The 20,798-nt window shown below is 38.8% G+C and overlaps 1 protein-coding gene across 2 annotated transcripts in view; it reads left to right on the top strand.

Annotated features, from left to right (window-relative positions):
• Nucleotides 1-20,798, top strand: part of KCTD3 (potassium channel tetramerization domain containing 3) — a 54,344-nt gene that overhangs the window by 14,653 nt on the left and 18,893 nt on the right. For both annotated transcript variants that reach the window (XM_086694076.1, XM_086694077.1), the window contains 2 exons: nt 3,838-4,028; nt 14,716-14,831. In XM_086694076.1, coding sequence (XP_086550202.1) covers nt 3,838-4,028; nt 14,716-14,831 — 307 coding nt within the window. The remainder of the gene's footprint in view (nt 1-3,837; nt 4,029-14,715; nt 14,832-20,798) is intronic.

Genomic DNA, 20,798 nt, shown 5'->3' with positions numbered 1-20,798 from the left:
GTTAAGAAAAAATAGCCACAATAGATTAAAAATATGAAAAATAACTTACAGAGTTTACAGATGTATTTTAAAGAATCCCAGATGTATTTGTTTAAATCTGAGCTTATTGGTAGGTTAGCCATTTGGGTAAAAAAGCCTTTTGTAACAATAATCTCTATGTTATATTTTCATTGCAATAGAGAGTTAGTGCAAACTTTTCCTTCTGAGAGTATTCTGTTTTTTTATTTTAATTATTAAATAGTATGGAAATGACTTTTTGGGTGATTTCTTTGGGGGATGACTTTTATATGAAGCAAGACTGATTTGAAAAAAGGAATTTTTTGAGGGGAGGTGTTTTGAACTTAAGGGCTGTGGCTCTAAGTTGAGAAAACTATTTTAGACTTTATTTTTTATTTGGTTAAATATTATGTACGTGTTTTTATTAATAAGGAATTCCAGAGGAGTTGTGAAATAATTATGTTACCCAGGTGTAACCTGTTATTGCACAGCAGTACTGAAGATTTCTACTTGCCACACAGAGACATGCAGTATTGCACAAAATTTCCCTCACTGAGTGACAAATATCAGAAGGATGCTGTTACGTTTTCCATTTTTTGTGTTTGCTTTTGACCATGACCTTTCTTTGCTTTCTCTGAGTGTTGTTGATGACAGACTAATTATGCATAGTGACGAAGGAAGAGAATTGAGGATGTATTGCTTTTCCTCGTATATGGTTAAATCATTTAACACAGTGGCAATTAGAAGATTTCAAAATAAATACTCAAATGATTTCAATAGTGTAATCTTTTCCACAAGTTGTTTTTCCACAGCTTTTCATAAATTTAAAACCCTAAAAAATGAAATAGTACATTGAACCCCTGTATGTTCTCACCTAGATTTACTAATTTTCCACATTCTTAGGCTTTACTTTTTTTTTTTCCTTCAAATTTCTATTTAAATTCTAGTTAGTTAACACACAGTACAGTGTTGGTTTCAGGAGTAGTTCAGTGGTTCATCACTTACAACACCCAGTGCTCATCCCAACAAGTGCCCTCCTTAGTGCCCATCGCCCATCTAGCCCTTCCCCCACTCACCTCTCTCCCTCAGCCCTCAGTTTGTTCACTGACCTTAAGAGTCTCTCATGGTTTGTTTCCCTCTCTCTTTTTTTTCCTCCCTCCCAGGCTTACCTGTTTACTTTTGTATATCTATGTTACTGAAGAGAGGTTGTGTAAATTGTTGCCCTCCTGGAGCTTTTCGATCTTTAATCCATTCGGAACTTGCTTTTGGTTTATGGTGTGAGATTTAGGGATCTATTTTCTTTTCTTCCAAGAGGGTAGTAGCTAATTATGTTCTGATTATTTATCACATAAATTATCCTTTCCTCAGTGAATTTGCAAGCCCTCCTTTATCTTGCTTTATATTTGTATAGATATACTTAGATCTAATTTTAGACTCTCTTCTAAAATGACCTATTTTATCTGTTCCCATATAATCTGAGGTACTACATATTTGTAGTAAGTTGCACAATGATGTCGGGGCATGACTCCTCCACTACATTTCTTTTGAGATTTTAATGTGGATGGTATTCATACTCTTTGCATAAGTCTCCTGATTTCATAATGTTGGTTCACTGGGCAGGAGTAAGGAGGTAGAGTACCAATCAAAGCTCATCTATCTTGTTTTACATATTAAAGTTTTGTGTCACTTGTGTGGAAGATGATAAAGCATATATGTTTTTCATCTTTGTATTTGATTTTAACTTAAAAACAATATCACCTATCATATTGAATTAAATTTTCTTTTTTGTTTAATCTTTAATCAGAATAATTGATTTATTCTGAAAGAGAGAGAGAGCACATACATGTAGGAGGGACCGAGAGAGAGGGAATCCCAAGCAGGCTCTGTACTCGCAGTGCAGAACCCCATGTGGGCTCAGACTCATGAACTGCGAGATCATGATCTGAGCCGAAACCAGGATTTGGATGCTTAACTGACTGAGTCACCAGGTGCCTCGAGTTAAATTTTCTAATTGTTATAATCACTTTCAAATATGTTGTCCTGATTCTTTTACTCTTTTTTGGCATCCCTATTTTATAATAACCTAATTTCTGTAGAGAAAGGTAACTTATAGGTATGATTTCTGTAAAAGATGAGCTCATATACACTTACATTTCTAAAGTAATGATCACAAAACTTACATCATTAAATTCTGCACAGGGCCTCTATTGAACACTGTCCTGAGCCTCGTGTGTGTCTGTGTCTACATCAGCAGCGTGTGGTCACTATTCTCAAGGTGCTGGCAAATCCCTGCATTGTGCCCAGTTTGACAGTTCCTCAGAGGGCCTATATGTCATATCTCAATGTTTGTACATGTTTAGATTTTACTAAATGATTTTTTTCTGTTTATATATCATAACACATGATCCCATCTGGTGGCTGAAGTGAGTAATTGCAGAACCATATAATGCTTAGGAAAAATTGTGCATTTTCTTAAAAAAGTTGTGCATTTTCTGTATATTCTTTTGAAGTGAAGGAAATCATTAGTTCTTTGAAATGATAAGGCTGAATTGCATATTTTTGCGAGTTATGGTTGTATTACTTTAGCGTACTTCAAAAAAAATTTTTTTAAGTTTTATGTATTTATTTTGGGGGTAGGGGAGAAAATCCCAAGCAGGCTCTGTGTTGCCAGTGCAGAGCCCATTGTAGGCTTGAACCCACAAGCTGTGAGATCATGACCTGAGCTGAAATTGAGAGTCAGCTGCTCAACCGACTGAGCCCTCCAGGTGCATGTTAGCACACGTTATTAAACAAAATTGAAGTGAAAGTATTTCTACCCAGGTCCTCAGGTAACTGTCATGTATGAACACTGAAGGTTTTTTTGTGATTGTGTGTCAGGTAGTATATAAATGAGCATCGTTTTCTTCATGTTGTATTTATTGTCATAGGTAAGGCAAATAAAAACTTTACAACTTTGTTTCCATCGGTGTGACTTCAAAAGCAGATATTCCATAGTTAAGGTTGAGGTCATTACTTGTGACTGCATAACTATAAGTTCTGAATGTATGAAGGCTGGCTATATAATTATACGTAATACATGGCTGAAAGACTTAAGTTCGGGTAGGGCAGAAAAATTACTAAAAACTTACAGGTATGTTTATAAGTAATGAAATATTAAAGCATTTATATTCACTCAACTGCAGTTCTGAACCGTGGTAGGCTTTATTTATTTGGAAGGAATAGGCTCATGAAATTTTTTCATTTAGAATGAAACCTTTAAAATCAGGCTTTTCCAAAGCCCTACATTTTTTTCATTTGATTGTCCCAGTTTATTGGAATGCATAGTGGTATATACCGGATTATGCCTTCATCTTGGTTTACCTGGATAGACTATCAGCCCTGTTGCCTGAAGTACCAAAAAATAATAGGTTGATTGTAGGTAGTTACAGTTAATAACTGAATAACTGATTAATAATTGAAAGGAATAATATCCTAAAATTCTGATTTTTGTGACTGTTCTATCCATAGATAATGATAGTAGCACTTCTCTGAGTAGAAAAGTGAAAGATACAATCTTTTTCTTTTTTTTTAAGTTGTTAAAGCTTTTTCAAAATCTGAGTGATTGTTCTAAACTTTCCTTTGGAGAAATATAAAACGCTGGTCTCTTGTTATGTGGCTTATATGTCCTATGTATGTAAATAGAAGATAGCTTAAGAATATGGTTCTGGCTTTGTAGAGGAAATACGTTGGCAGAATCTTGTATTTAATAAATATAGCTGTGATTAATTTTTTTGGAACATTCGTTTGTATTGTTTGCTTAATTGCTGCTGAGTCTAACTTATATTTTATTTTTACTAACAGAATCAAAGAGTCTTCAGGATGGCAACAAGTGTTTACCAGTCCATATTTGGATTGGACTATTGAACGAGTAGCTTTAAATGCAAAAGTGGTTGGAGGTCCACATGGCGACAAAGACAAAATGGTTGCTGTTGCTTCAGAGAGTAGCATCATCTTATGGAGTGTCCAAGATGGAGGGAGCGGAAGTGAAATTGGTAGGGAAGTTCTTGTTTCTGCTGCATTTTGCTGGTATATGTAATATTGTGAAGTTTAAGAGGGTTCGCCCATCAGCATAAGAGTCAACCTGGACCATTACTTAGCTAGAGCTGCCGCATCATCTTTCCAGGGTTCAGTGGTAATAGAACTGCTCAATGTGAGAGGAAAGATCTAGTAAAGATGGGGAAGTTTAGTGTTTTAGGAGAGAGGGGAGAGTTTTTTGTTTTTTTTGTTTTTTTGTTTTTTTTTTACCAGTTTGCTCCAGCTGAAAGCTGGCAGCTTTATGAGCATATATTTTTCTTGGATCCCAGTGAGTGGGACCACTTTCTCTCCAGTTCCGTATACTGTGGGCCTGAAGATGGGGTAAATAACTGTCTTTCTCGTCCTCGTTTGTTGCTTCTAGAGCAGAAATTCTCAAACTTTTTAATCTCAGAACTACTTTGTACTCTTAAAAAGTCATTCAAGACCATTAAGAGATTTTGCTAGTGTATATTATATCTATTGTTACTTATCTTTAGGGGAATTAAGGCTGAAATTTTTATAAATCTTTATTAATTATTTTCAAAATGGCAATAATAAACCCGTTGTATGGTGACATGAATAACATTTTAATGAAAACTAGCTTTGTTTTCCAGAAATGTTTGTGAGAAGAGTGGCATTGGTTTACAGTTTTGTGAATCTCTAATATTTTACTGAATTCCAGTGCCTGCCTGTTTGTGCATTTAGTCTGCTGCATTATGTGTTTTTGGTTGATCTACATGAAGGAAATTTGGCTTTATGCAGATATGTAGTTGGAAAAAAAACATTTTAATAGTCTTTCCAGGTAATTGTGGACATTGTTTTTTTGCTACTTTTCCTAAACATTTGAAATCGTTATCAATGAACTTTGCATACTCTGTTAAACTAAAATTCATCAATCTGTCTTATTTATTTAGTTTTTAATTTTTTTAATGTTTATTTTTGAGAGAGACAGACAAAGCATGAGTGGGGGGGAGGGGCAGAGAAAGAGAGAGACACAGAATCTGAAGCAGGCTCCAGGCTCTGAGCTGTCAGCCCAGAGCCTGACGCGGGGCTCAAACCCACTAACCGTGAGATCATGACCTGAGCCAAAGTTGGACACTTAACCGACTGAGCTACCCAGGTGCCCCTCAGCAGTCTATTTTATACTTTGAATGGATGTTTTATCCATGCGTGGTTTTGTGACATCATGCATTGGTCATTTGGAAAACGTTGGTTTACTGAGTTATGGAGATCTTCCAAATGTTGATATCTTTCATTGTACAATATCCAGGAAAAAAATCACTACTTATCACGTCTCTAAATTCTAATGTATTGGGACACCGTCACATTCCCTGTGGTAGATAAAAGTTTTCCACAATTCCAATTTTCACTTGAATCATTGAATTTTTATCATTGAAATAACAGGCTTATTTTGTTCTCTTTTGAGGGAAGTCTACTAAGTACTCAAATCTGAATTACAATGGTTTGTCACCCTTTCAGATAAAAATGACATTCTGTGAAAAGAGCTGCTAGGTTAGCTCTCAGCTCCAGCATTCGAGATGCTTTTCCTTGACTGACGTACACATAGTACTTAGTTACACGGAATATTAAGAACACATATACTCAAAATTGAGATTGAGTCAGTACAAAATGCTATATAAATTGCTTCATCAAAGACATTCTTAAACTGGCCTTTTTTTCTTTCCTTGCGAGAGTGTGTGGCAGAGAATTGAATGACTGCTGGTACAGTTTGGTGCCCCTGCTTTAATTTGTGCTCAGGTGCCTGCCATTGTCACCCACGTTGCTTTGCATACCTACCGTCAGTGCAACTGTCAACACAGATGTTTAAGTTTTTAATGTTTCGAGTATTTCAACACCACATGCGTTTGTGGCCGTACATTCACGCAAAAGATCTTTAATGATTGATGGGTTCTGACACCAAATTAATAGAAGCAAAATACCAGGGTCAGCTACATCTGTATATGAATCTGTTTGCAGGACAAAAATGTAGTCTGGCTCACAGATACAAAAATGTAGTCTGTCTCTGCCAAGTCTTTAATTCAGGAACTTACTGTGTAATTGAAAAGTGGCAGCATTGTGATTTTTTTTTACTGACTTTTCATCTAGTAGGCATTCGGCATTGTCATGCGTCCCAGGCTTTCTCAGCTGCTAGCAGTTGTGTGTGCCTCTCTAGCCAGTCCAGCACCATAATTACCCTGTAAAGTGCTTCAGTGCCTCTTTCATTTCTACTTTGAAATTTTATAACAGTTCTGGCTTTTGAAGACCTTTTCACATCTTCATTTAAAATATTTTTTCTAGGGGCACATGAGTGGCTCAGTTGGATGAGCGTCCGGCTCTTGATTTCGGCTCAGGTTAAGATCCCAGGGTCATGGAATCGAGCCCCATTTTGGGCTCCGTGCTGAGCATGGAGCCTGCTTGGAATTCTCTCTCCCTCTGCCCCCCTCCCCTGCTGGCACATGCTCGTTCTCTCTCTCTCTCTCTCTCTCTCTCTCAAATAAAAATAAGTTGTTTTTTTTTTTTTTTTTTTTTTAAGTTCATTTATTTTGAGAGAGACAGAGTGCGAACAGGGGAGGGAGGGGCAGAGAGAGGGAGAATCTCGAGTAGGCTCTGTGCTTTCAGTGCAGAACCCAGCACTAGGGTTGAACTCACAAATCTGTGAGATCACGACCTGGGCTGGAATGGAGTCAGATGCTCAACCAACTGAGCCACCCAAGTGTCCCAAAATACTTGTGTTTAAACTGAGTATGTGATCTCAGTGTGCCCACAACTGGCATTAGGGTAGTATTCAGAAATGTTCTGTTGGATAGGCACAATAAGGCAAGTTATCAACATCTATACATTTGAGGGAAATAATAATTTTTGTTAATTCTAATAGTTATTTCCTATTTTCCTATTTTGCTCCAGTCTCCCTTCCATGTCATGTCTATATTTGTCAGCACCTTTAGACTTAGATGGCACAGCTGTGGGTTTTGCAGCAGACAAATGTTTTAATTTTATCATTTTGAAGCCAAAGAACCATTAATAAGTAGATGAAAAATGTATTAGAATAAACTTATTTTAGAATAAAGTATTTCAAACAGTTTCAAATAAAGTTTTAAAATTTGTAGAGGTTTCGAGAGCATTTTTAGTACTAATATTGCAAAACACAGCAAAGTACATATGTCTCAACTGTGTTTCTTTGTAGGCTCGAGGAAAGTTTGGGTTTTAAGGTAATTTTTTGGACAATAAAGAGGTTACAGAGGTTACAGCAGATAAAACTGAAGACAAACAGAACATAGTGGAAGTATTTCCAACAAACTAAGTTAATCTTGGGGAAACTTACAAAGTTAGTTATATCATACAGCTACCAATATAGACAATTCTAGGCAACATAAGAATAGATACATACATTCTGTTAGCTGTCATAGTGATGTCCCCATTATGTCAGGTAGCATCTGGAAGAGTCCTCTGTATATTCTTGAGATAACGACAGTAAACAAGGCAAATAATTCTTTAATATTACATAAAAATAGTCTTGACCTCTCAGACTTCTAGAATGTGTCTCAGAGACCCACAGAGACTCACATACCACACTTTGAGAATTATTGTTCTAGACCACTTGCCTTCCCTTCTCTCCAGCTTCCCACCTGACCTCCCCACATTTCAAATCTCCTGTGAGTCATCGGGACTTCTACTTGGTATGTCTTCACCTGGGTCATTATCCTTTAGTGCTTTGAAGTTACCAGCTCTAGTTCCCCAGCTCAAACATTCTTTCACTTCCCTGGGATCTTTACTTATCGCTTCCCTTGTATCAGGTTTGGAATCTGTCATCACATTCCCTCTGGCACAGAGCCTCAGTTTCCTTGCACTACTCCCTTTGCTGTTTTTCCCTGAAGAAACCCCAACCCTGGTGGGGGTGCCTGGGTGGCTCAGTTAAGCATCGTCTGACTTTGACTCAGGTCATGATCTCACGGTTTGTGGGTTCAAGCCCCACATCAGGCTTTGTGCTGACAGCTCAGAGCCTGGAGCCTGCTTCAGATTCTGGGTCTCCCTTTCTGCCTCTCCCCTGCTTGCACTCTGTCTCTCTCTGTCTCTTAAAAATAAATGTTAAAAAATTTTGTTTTTTAAAAAGAAGTCCCAACCCTGGCCAAGTCCACCTTTCTACCTGAATAAATATGACTTGGAAACAGAAATGCATGCATACAAAGCAATACTTCGTCTCCATTCATGACCTCTACTCTCAGGTGGGCCTTTAAAAGCTACCCAGAAATGCTCATGCGTTATCCTTGTCACTTTGCCACTCTCCTAAATGACTATTTCACACTGTTTTTCTTTTCTTTAGACTTCCAGCACTTTCTGCCATTCTCATTGAGAGAGAATATCAAGTCATATCTGTGTATCTGTGCTCGTATACGCTGTTGTCCCATGTGTTACCGTGACTAAGTTGTCCCTGCTTTAATCTAAGGCCAACTGCGTGCATTTTGTTGTATAACTAGATCCTGTTTGCTTTCACTTACAAGGAGCAAGGACATTGCTCCAGTAGCCGTTTGCTCTGTCTCCTGCATCGTAAGGACTGCTCACCTCCTGCTCTTGGACCCTTTCCGCCAGCACACAGCCATGCTGTAATTCTGTGGTGAGAATAACAACAAAAACTACCCTACATTCTCTTCCAGGTTTTGCTCCATTTTTCTGCTTTCCTAAAGCAGAAGATAGGAGTTACCTGAACTTGTTTCAACGTCCTCCTCTGTTCTTTCCTGAAGTTGCTCTAATCATTCTTTTGCCCCCACTGCTTCATAAAACTACTCTTGTTAGTATGACCTGTGGTCTGTACTCTGCTAAATCCTGTGATCAATTCCGAGTCTCCTCTTATTAAAACTTTAGAGCTGTCATTTCATACCATGATTCCTTTCCTTTGGAGGACTTTTCCTCTTTTGGCTTCCAGGATACTTTTACAATCCTGATTTTTATCCAACCTCCTTGTGTCTTATCGGTTCCTTTTTGATAGTTCCTCCTCATTTGACTGATTTCAAATTGTTGGAGGGCCCCAGAACTCATCTTTCCCCTGTATTTATTCTGTTAGTGATCTCATACACTCTAATGGTGCTGTGTGCTGATGATTCACATGTTTATGTGTCTATTGTTGGCCCCTCCTCTGAACTTCAGAATTGTGTTTGTGTGAGGGGTCCCAAAGACCACTTCCAGTTTCAGTGGTTTGCACTCACAGGATTCAGCAAGAGCTACTTAGGGTTATGATTTATTACAATGAAAACATACAAAGCAAAATCAGTAAAAAGACGCATGGGATGAAGTCTAGTGGAAATCAAGTATAAGGTTTCAAGAATTCTCTTCCAGTGGTGTCCCAAAGGACATGCTTAATTTCTCCAGCAATGGATTGTAACAATACCTGTGGAATGACTGCCAGAGAAGCTCATTAGACATTTGGTGCCCAGGATTTTTCCTGGAGGCTAGTCACAGAGGCAGCCTCTGCGTGGCACGTACTAGGGGTCCAGAGTTCCCAAAGGAAAGCAGGTGTTCACCATTAACCCCATTGTTTACACAGTTTAGGTTGTCTGTTACCATGGATTACATTTCCTTTGTCTAGTTTCATGAGTGGAATTACTTAGTATGTATTCTTTTGTGTCTGGCTTCTTTCATTTAGCATAATGTTTCTGAGATTCATCTATATTGTTGTATGTATCAGTGGCCCGTTCCTTTTTATTGCTGAGTAGTAGTCCATTGAATGAGTATCCTAGAATTTGTTTATCCATTTATCTGTTGACGGACATTTGGTTTATTTCCAGTTCAGAGGTGTTATAAATTCAAGAAGTCGTCTTTCTCTGGGCATGTTTTCTTTTCTTTCTTCTCTTGTTTTGTTTTGTTTAGTGAATATGTTTTCTCAAGGTAAATCAAGGTAAATAACCTAGCAGTGGAATTTCTGGGTCATATAAAAAGCTTAATGTTATAAGACACTTACAAACTGGTTTCCAGAGCAGTTGTATTATTTTACATTTCTGCTAGCAGTGTATGAGAGGAGTATTATACAGTGATTTTAATGGTGGTTTTAATTGCATTTCGCTGTGGATTAATGATACTGAGTATCTCTTTCATGTGCTTTATTGGCCATTTATATTATTTCTTTTGGGATGTGTCTTTAAATCATTTTCTCAGGGCACCCGGGTGGCTTGGTTGAGCATTCGATTCGGTTCACGTCAAGATCCCAGGGTTGTGGGATCCAGCCCCTCGTGGTTAGGCTCTGCGCTAAGCGTAGAATATGCTTGGTGTTCTCTCTCCTCCCTCTGCCCCTCTTCCTCGCTTGTGCATGCACTCTCTGTCTCTCTCTCAAAAAATAAAATTAAATTAAAAAAAAATAATTGTTTGGGGCATCTGGGTGGCTCAGTCGGTTAAGCGGCTGACTTTCGCTCAGGTCGTGATCTCACAGTTTCGTGAGTTCGAGCCCTGTGTCGCTTCTGTGCTGACAGCTCAGAGCCTGTTTGAGATTCTCCCTCTTTCTCTGCCCCTTGCCTGCTCATGCTCTCTGTGTCTCTCAAAATAAATAAACTAAAAAAAAAAAAAAAGTTCTCTTTTTATGAGGTTGTCATTCTATTATTGATTTGTGATAGTTCTTTATATATTCCGGATTAGAGGTTTGCAGCCAGGAATATTATCACCTAGGAGGCATGTGGAAATGTCTGGAGACATTTTTGATTGACACAGCTAAGGGAGTTCTTTGTGTGTATCCCTCTCTCTTCCTCCCTCCCTCCCTTCCCCTCTCCATTATCTCTTTCTCCTCTCCTTTTGTCTTCTTTTTGGAACTCAGCTTTGTATTAGACTACTTCATATTGGTCTAGAGATCACTGAAGCAATGTTGGTTTGTTTCATTTTTCTCCCCATTTTTAAAACAATTTAGATCAGTTTTTTTTATGCCTTTAATATTATTTACCCATTTTCTTCAGTTAAGCCCATCTAGTAAGTTTTTTATTTGCGATATTGGACTTTTAAGCTGCAAAATGACCTCTTTTGATTCCATTTTAGTTTGTTTTTCTGCTGAGATTTCTTAACCTTTTTACTTAATGATGTTCTACTTTTTATTAAATCCAGCATATTCATTATAGGTGTTTCGTTATTTTTTGACTTTAATTCCAGTATCTGGATCATCTCATATTTTTATTTCAGGCCCTATTCTACTTTGCACGTCTAGGAAGTTTTGACTGTATGCAGGGCATGTGCATGATACATCATATAGGGGATATGATTATGTTCTCTCTTAGAAGATGTGAGGTTAGTCCTGGTAGACAGTTAAATTACTGGAGGATCTTCTTGATCCTGCTGGCCTTGTTTTTGTGCTCTGTTAAGGGTAGTTAGCCTCGCTCTGCTTGATTTTTTTATTTAAAGGCTTGGCTCCTATTCAGGGGAGTGGTCCTTATTCCTAAAGTGTTGCCTTTTCTGGAGTCTTTACGGAAGGAATGTCTGAGGTGTTCATCCAGGGTTCTCCACTCTTCCTGAGCTGGAACCATCCATGTAACCTCTGTCACCTGTACTCTGCACTCAGGCCTGTAGCAGCCTTTCTCTTCTGTTTTTGGGGGATTTTTCCTCTGCCCAGGTGCAGTCCGGCCTCTGCCAATGGGTAGGAAACCCGTGTGCAAACCTTCTGTGCCGCCGGCTCACTCACCCTGGCGTGCCTTTTTCTTACCACTTTTGCTCTCAGGTTCTAGCCACCTCATCAGCTGTGCGCTCTACCTCAGTCTCTTCAGTTCAGGGAGAAGCCGTCACTCTGCCCGTGAGTTTGACCTCCCTGTGGTAGGGCCAGTAAAGCGCCCTGAACGCCGAAAGCCAGGTGAATGCGGGGCTCCTGGCTATTTCCCACCTTTGCGTCTTCAGCTACCCGTTGTCCGGTGCCGGAACACAGCTGCCTCGTGTGTTGTGGCCCGTTGTCGCTTCACGGTGAGGAAAAATCCGATGCCGTGTGTATGCCATCATGGCTGGCAGTGGGAGTCCTCCCTAACAACTGTAGGGAAAAAGTTTTAACGTTACAACTTTGAAATTATGATACGCTGGTAATTGTACGGAGAGAAAGTTAAGTTGTGTTTTCTCTCCCCTCCCCCACTCCTTTTTTCAAGCAGGCGCTTGTAACACGGCAGTGAGTGGAGATTTCAGGCCTTCCTTTGCTTTCAGAGGCCAGTGTGGTAGGGAGCTGTGCTGGGAGACGGTACGTGGTAATTTGTTCATGTCCAGTGAAAGAAACCACTTATTATTACAGATGTTCTTCAAACTTGACAACACCGTCCAAAGAAAATTGTTTGGCTGGTTTGTCTGGGATAGAGCTCTTCTAGAGGTCGGGCTCCTTTCATCTTAACTTGTATAAGACGGTGCTGCTGGATTGCTGCTATAAGCAGTATTTTGCTGAAAGGGTCCCCGAAGACAGGAACTTGTCATTACTTGTAGTGTGTCTTCCCTGTGGATAGTAGCCGAGATTGTTGAGCCTAAGCAGGAGTGACACTTTGAGTTTCTTGAGATCATTCAGAATGTCTTCCTTGATTTCCCTTGATTTCATCCTTCTCTAGAGTAATCGATGTTAGTTGGTTTTCTAGTTTTTATTTCCACCTTTAACGCGGCCCATAGTACTGAATATGCTTGGTTTCACATGTTCTGAACAATTGTTTTGCGTCAAAATTAAAGGACTTCCTAAAATTGTGTTTGAGGTGATGATTTTCTGCTCTGGAGTGGCAGGTTTTTGGGTATGTGTGTTGTATTTTATTTTGCTGGGTTTTTGTTTTTTGGTTTTTTTTTTGTTTTTGGTTGACAGGTTTGGTTGAGGTGGTGTATTCATGTGTATATGTATTTATACATATAGATTATATATATGTATATGTATACATATATATATACACATATATATGACATTCTTAGCAATACTTACCACTTTTTTTTCTTTTTGTCCAGTGTAAATCATTTTTCCTCCTAGGTGCCTGACTTTTTCAAAATTAGTTGAGAAATTTTTTTTGAAGATTTATTTTTGGACTGCCTGGCTGGTTCAGTCAGTGGAGCGTGCAACTCCTGATCTTGGGGTTTTGGGTTTGAGCTCTTCGTTGGGTGGAGAGATTACTTAAAAATATTTTTACATTTTTATGAAAAATAAAGAGGTTGCACGCTCCACCAACTGAACCAGCCAGGTGCTCCTGGTTAAGAATTTTCAAGGCATTTATTGCTGCTGGTCTTGTCTTGTATGTAGTTCACAGTTCTGAACAGAAAGGGAAATACTGTGCACTGGTGTAAGAGTCAAAAGAAATCAGTTACCTTTTCTGGATTATGCTTTCAGTACACGCTGCAATTGCAGTTAATTGGTTTGTTTCTTCCCATGAGTTCTTCAGAGCCTTATGCATCATGTTTTTCTATTATATATTGTCCAGAAACGACTGTAAAGGGCCATAATGCCATACCAAAGTGAGCCTAGAATTCTAGAATTCTTTTAGCTATTCTTGGGTCTTCTGCTATTGATGTGGGATATTTGCTCCTTACAGCCTCCCTTCCTACATCCCCTCTTTCCCTTTTCTCTGATTCTCTGGGCTTGCCCATCCCCCCTGCCCCACCACCATTTGGTGAACTATTTACCTTTAAAAAAAACTCAGATGGCTTCTTTTCTAAAAAATATCTTCAAACCTCTTTTCTTAACACCCCCCCCCCCCTTTATTCCTCTGGACGTTACTTGATCCTGTGTATCCACATCTTTTAGTTATTGTTGTGTTATGGTATAATTGGTTGTTTGCATTTTTTCTCTTTTAAACCTTAAGTACCCAGTAATATCCTGTCTGTTCATGTGTTTCATCCTATGGCCTGATAGGATGCCTGTTGAATGAATTAAATGGAGATCTGCAGTGCTGAGAGACAAGGAGTTTAAAATAATTTGAGTAAAGGCTTGAATGTTTTTAGTAAGATTTCTTGCTGCCTTTTTTTCTTTGTGTGTGCGCGTGTGTGTGTGTGTGTGTGTGTGTGCACGCGCGTGTGTGTATCCAGATTTCTGGACATGTTCTTAGATAGTTAAGGCTGCCAAGTCTCTGTCTTGAGATCAGTGGTTCCCAAATACCCCAGTCATTAGCAAGCTGTAGCTAAATCTCAGGTTTTATAAAGGTGTAGTGGGTTTTCTGATTTAGCGAGTCTGGGATGAATCTTAGGATTCTTTTTATTTTGTTCACTTAAAAAAAATTTTTTTTTAATTAGTTTTCTTTATTTTTGAGAGGCAGAGAGAGACAGAGCGCGTGTGGGGGAGGGGCAGAGAGAGGGAGACACAGAATCCCAAGCAGGCTCCAGGCTCTGAGCTGTCAGCACAGAGCCTGATGCGGGGCCCAAACTCATGAACCCTGAGATCATGACCTGAGCCAAAGTCAAATGCTCAACTGAGCCACCCAGGTGCCTCGTCATTTTGTTCGCTTTAAATTTACCTGGTTATTTTGATGGTCAACCAAGTGTGGGAACCACAGCTTTAGATAATACGGTGTTTTAGGGTAAGGTTACTTAGGGCAGCTGCTTATGAGCTTACCAAGTTTCTTGTTTTTGATCCCTAAAGGGTCTAACATATAACTTATGGAAATGAGAACACATTTAGTCACCTTGAAGATGTTTCTAATCTGGGTTTTGATGAATTCTAAAGATAGTGACTATTTAACTCTTTATTTTTTATTATCATTTAAGGAGTGTTCAGCCTTGGTGTTCCTGTAGATGCTCTCTTCTTTATCGGTAACCAGTTGGTGGCTACGAGTCATACAGGGAAAGTGGGAGTATGGAATGCCGTCACTCAGCACTGGCAGGTTAGTTTTAACTAAAGCACATTACAGAAAATGTTTCTGAAACTTATGCTGATTATGCATTTGCTTCATTTTTGTGGACTTCATAGTGTGGAATTCATAGCATAATGATTAGATATTCGTGTATATTGCAGAATGGTCACAGTAAGCCTAGTTTAACATCTTTCACCAAATGCAGTTACAGAATTTCTTTCTTGTTTCAAGAATTTTAAAAGATAAACTCTTAGCAACTTTCAGATGTGCGATGTAGTATAAACTATAGCTGCTATGCTGTACATTACATTCCCTTGACTTATTTTATAACTGGAAGTTTGTATCTTTGTATTTTTGTTTAAGTAGGCTCTACGCCCAATGTGGGGCTTGAACTCACAACCCTGAGATCAAGAGTTGCATGCTCTAAGGACTGAGCTGGCCAGGCCCTCACTTTTTTTTTTTTTTTAAATCTTTAAAAAAAATGTTATTATATATGTGTGTGTGTGTGTGTGTTTATATATATTTTAGATTTTTTAAAAGTTTATTTTGAGAGAGAATGAGAGAGCGTGAGTGGGGAGGGACAGAGAGAGAGAGAGAGAAGAGAGAGAGAGGGGGAGGGAGGGAGGGAGGGAGAGAGAGAGAGAGAGAGAGAGAGAGAGAATCCTAAGCAAGCTCTGCATTATCAGTGCAGAGCTGGACAAGGGGCTAGAACTGAACCAGGGTTTAGAACTGAACTGAGATCATGACCTGAGTGGAAATCAAGAGTTGGAAACTTAACCAACTGAGCCACCCAGGCGCCCCTTACCTTTTATCTTTTGGTTTTGTTTTGTTTGTTTGTTTGTTTCTAGGTTCCACATAAGTGAAATCATAGGAATTTGTCTTTCTTGGTCTGATTTTTTTCATTTAACATAATGCCCTCAAGGTCCATCCACATTATTGTAAATGACAATGTTTTCTTCTTTCTTTCTTTCTTTCTTTCTTTCTTTCTTTCTTTCTTTCTTTCTTTCTTTCTTTTGTGGTTGAGTAATATTCCAATGTGTATTTACATCTTTATCTCTCCATCCATGGATGGACACTTACATTGTTTCCATATCTTGGCTATTTTAAATAATGCTGTAGGGAATATGGTGGTACCTATATCTTTTTGAGTTAGTGTTTTTGTTTACTTCAGATATCTACCCTGCAGTGGAATTGCTGGATCCTATGATAGTTCTATTTTTAATTTTTTGAGAAACCTTCCTACTATTTTCTATAGTGGCTGTAACAGTTTACCTTCTGACCAACAGTGCACGAGAGATCCCTTTTCTCCACATCCTTGCCAACACTTGTTACTTCTTGTTTTTTGATAATAGCTATTCTAACAGGTGTGAGGTGATAACTCATTGTGGTTCTGATTTGCATTTCCCTGACGATGAGTGATACTGAGCATGCTTTCATGCACCTGTTGGCCATCTGTATGTCTTTGGAGAACTGCCTATTCAAATCCTCTACCCATTTTTTTTGTTTTTATTTTTGATTACATAAAATATTACGTATATTTATAGTGACATTTACTTCTAGATACAGATTTGATTATGTTTTGAAGAATGTTTAGTTACTTGGGAAAATGAGTGAGTATTTAAACTGTGGTTTGGTGTTTCATATTTTTGAAATGTTTTAACTTAACATGCTTTGGGAATAGTAGTCCAGGCAAACTTCATTTCCTGAGTAAAGCTCAGAACTTTGTGAAAATACGTAGCCTGTTCAGAGAAGATAGCAAGCTAAATGATCTCAAGTACTTGAGAGGAACAAGAGGATAAGACTATAAAAGAGTTAATGCTTGATTCTGAAGGAGAGAAGAAAAATTAAAGGACTTAAGTAGAGAGTAACATGATTAGATCCCTGTTTTAGGAAGGTAGCAGCATTAACTACTATGAAAGCAGGGCTGGAGATCAGGGGTAATCCAGCAAAGAAGCAGACAGATTTGACGAAAGGCAGTGATGGTAGAGATGGCAAAGATGAGCCTATTTGAAAAACATTTCATAAGCCTTCCTAAACGTACAGGATTGGTGTCTGGTTTGGGTGTGGAAAATTAAAGGAGAGGGAGATGTATTTCCAGTTTTGGATTGCTAGTTTTGACAGTCGGGTGGATAGTAATAAGTTGACAGGGAACATGTTTACTCTGAGATTCCTGTAGGCATCAAAATGAATGTGTGCAGTACACATTTGGGAGCATTCCTTTGGAATTTAGGAAGGAAGAAAGGGCTAGAAAGTAGTATTTAGAAACCACAATGCTTCTATGACAACTGAAAAAGTAAGAACTGATTTAAGGTTTTCTGTTGAGAGGATGTACATAGGAAGAAAAAGAAGTCTGGGAAACATTAGCATTTAAGGGGACAAGATAAGGAAACCAAGAGCCACAGGAACATACATGATTGAGAAATAACATTAGTCTAGGATATGATTTGTAAATATAAGTTAATTAGGTTTTGTTTGGCGCAAGCCAGATTGTGGGAACTGAAGAATCAAAAGACCAGGGATTGGACACAGCAAACTCAGAGTTAGCTTTCAAGAAGTTTGGTGGTGAAGGAAAGCAAGGAGACAAAGTGATAGCATGAGAATCAAGGCTGGGTGGTAGAAAAGATGTTCAGTGTTTTGTTTTTTTTCTCTTAAGATTAGAGAAGCTTGAGCATGGTTGTAGTCAGAGGGAAGTTGTCTGAGAAAGCACATGGAGGATGAAAGAATGGAGATGATCTCTCATCCCATCGAAGTCAAGAATGTATGAGATGTAAAACAGCTTAGAGACTTTCACCCAACAGAAACTAGAGATGCCTCCTTCTCTGATGAAAGAGTAAGGAAAGAGGATTGAAGAACATAAATTCAGTGGAAGACAAAGGCACTGGAAGTATGTATCGAGGATTGCAGAGATTGTAATTTGTACATTTGTAGTGGACCTGGGTGATAGAACTATGTGAGTGTCTCCATTAGTGCTCAGTACTGGGAATAAATAGGAGCAAGAGGAAAGAAACCAGCATTAGCCTGATCCAGGATTGGAGAGTTAATAAAGTGGATATGACACACCAAGGGATGAGAAAACATAAAGATGGCAAAGTAGTTGAAATCATGAGATCAAGAAGTAGGGAAGTGCCAGGTGGACGGAGAAGGAAGCAGGGATGTCAAGGGACTCGAGGGATGTTAAAGCCGACTGATGATTAGTAAGGAGTGAGAATTGTTGGGAAGACAGGAAGTGATACCTCTGTAAAGAGGAATGTGAATTTTTAATGATTAACGGAAGGTCTGCTTTCAGATAGGTTATTTGACAAATTATGTCAAATCTGAGCTTTTAGTGGGTAGGGGAAGCTATACTAGCTGTGCCATAAATTTGGGTTCCTAAAGGAACATACTTCTTTATTCTTTTTTTAAACCAATGTTTCTAAAACTACATATAAAAGTGTTCATATCTTTGGGATCCTGAAAACTCTGCCGGCTTCCTCAAAGTGCCCTTTATTCTAAAGCTTTTATTCCCATGTAAAACCTGATGATTCTCGTTTGGTGTACGCATGAATTGAAAACAGTATCCGACAAAGAGGGTTTGTTTCTACATTTCAGGAAGACCTTGGGAAAGTTGAGCATTCAGCATACAAGCCTTGTAAACCAACTAGGTGAACTTCACTGTAGTGTAGAGGTGGCATGTAATGAAGTCTCAGTGTCTGTGGTGCAGACATCCCTGGGCAGTTACCGGACCCCAGGCTGACCCGAGTGCTGTGATGATGGTTGAGTAGGTTCTCATTTGGCCTTTAGCAACAGTTCTGCCCTCGAATAACACACAAAGTATGTGGGACAGCTGTTGTATATTCAAGGTTGATTTGAAGTATTTGAATCAGATGAGTGAGAGAGAGAGAGAAAGAGAGAGTGTGTGTGTGTGTGTGCGCGTGTGTGCGCGTGCGCGCATGTGTAAGTTCTAAAAGCTGTTGTGAAATTTTCGTTGGTGTAGCAGTTCTTATAACAGCTGCAATAAGATTTTAAGGAAAATTTCCTAAAAGCATTGTATCTGATTTGGGTAAGAAAAAAGAAAAATTTTTTTTTGTTTGTTTTAGTGCCTCAATGAAAGAGGCATTAAAGAAATGCCCTTTGATAAGAAGGATATTCATACTTTGAAGGGGAAGCACTGGAATGAAATACACATCAGCAAAGAAATTGATAGGCTGGTAAATCTAAATAAGTGATTATTTAATAAGTAATGGATGAGGGTAAAAACATAGTGTTAAAAATGATGATTATCTAGGTAGAGATTGTGGTTGAAAGATTCTAGGGCCTTTGTAGTGCTTGGGAACACAGATTGATTTTTTTTTTTTATACTGATTATTTTCAAATTGTATATCATTTAATTTTGTACATAGAGATAATGATAATCATCATGTGCTACCTTAGAAGAGAAAATCCACTTCCATTGTAGATCTGTGACCATCATGTCTGAACCAAATACATTAATCAGTACGATTTCTCAGGTTCTTGATGTGAAGTTGTTAGGATAAAGAAGAAGAGGCCCCAGAATGACTGTCTCTCACTTATGCTAGGAGAGAAGAACTCAGTCCTAACTCCTCTATAATTTATCATCCTCTGCTTTCTCTGTTCTTCTTGTACTGAGGGGTAGACATGAAGGAAAAGCAGGATTTAGGTCAAGGGTTGTAGAAAAAGAGGTTGTAGAAGGTTCTGGTCTTAGAGCCTATCTTCCCAGAGAACCAATGGTAGAAATGTTTGTCTTGGATGTGTGTTGGGACGCTCCAGGCTGCAGCCACTCTTTCATTGATAAGGGATCTAAAAGGAGAGGAGTCTCATGCCCTTATCTGTCCCCATCCCCCTACTCTCAAGATTCTGGAGTAGGAGTTGAAGTTCTTCCTAGAGTATTGGAACTAAAAAAAATGAACTTGGCATGAGAAAACTGGTCATTGGCGTTAAAGCAGCCTTCCCTCCATTCTTCAGACACCTTTACTCATATCACTGAAAGGCTCTCAGGGTTTACCTGCTACAAAACTCATTGGCTCTGATGAAACGGAAACCCTGACCTGAGGTTAGTGCAGGGGTGGGGGTGGGGGGATGGTAATTGAGTCTTTGAGATATTTCCCTGTACGACACCAGAAGGTTCACACAGGAATTAGGGTCATGTGCATGCAGCTTTAGAGGAGGAATCATTGCTTCCAACTTTTAGCATTTGGTTAAATTTGTTCCTTTTATTTAGAAGGGACCCATATTGTACACTTTTATACTTGCTGTTCTGTTTGACATGGCCCTTCCTCTACCTAACTCATATTTGACTTTTTCGATTTTCATGCTTCGCTCCCTTTCTGAACTTTTCCCTGATCTTTGCCCTTTTAAACCCCTCCCTGGGATTGAGATGAGAGTCCTCCCTGCTCTCTGGTGTAGCACACTCTATTTTAGGGCCTCTCACACTGTGATTTTCTTTTTTTCCTTTCTTGCCCTCAAGTTTACAAGCTCTTACAGAGCAAGTGATGTCTCACATCCCTTATCCAGCCCAGTTACTCTTTCTCTCGGGTAATACCTGATACGTGAGAAATAGTTCATTTAAATGTCATCTGTGAAGTTTCATGTGACTCTCACCTGGCTATGCATAGGGAAGATTCATTTTGATCTTATTGCCACTGCTCTAAAAAACATTTTTTGTTTGTTGCTTTGTTTTCTAGTAAAATTGTGCCCTTTGCTTTTCTTGTAGCACAAATACAGGCAGTTATTAATTTTTAACTAGACTGATTTGCTCGGGAAGCTGACTTTTTTATTCTAGTACTTGAAAACACAAAAACTTAAAGGAATTTTTTTGTCCTGCCATTTCCTAGGAAACAGGGGTCTACAGCAGAATGAAGATAGAGATTACCATTTTGTCAAAGACATGGTGATAAATTATCAAGGGAGCAAGTGCTATTTGGCGATCAGTCTGTTTTCTAGTTCTGTCCCTTACTACATGAATTTAGGCAGGCCATTTAATCTCTTCTATAGAAGAGA

This window comes from Puma concolor, chromosome E4 (genome assembly GCF_028749965.1).
Source record: "Puma concolor isolate L17-30 chromosome E4, mPumCon1.1.hap2, whole genome shotgun sequence".
Taxonomy (NCBI): Eukaryota; Metazoa; Chordata; class Mammalia; order Carnivora; family Felidae; genus Puma; species Puma concolor.
The sequence above is the reverse complement of the archived record's forward strand: the minus strand, read 5'-3'. Positions and strand labels throughout refer to the sequence as shown.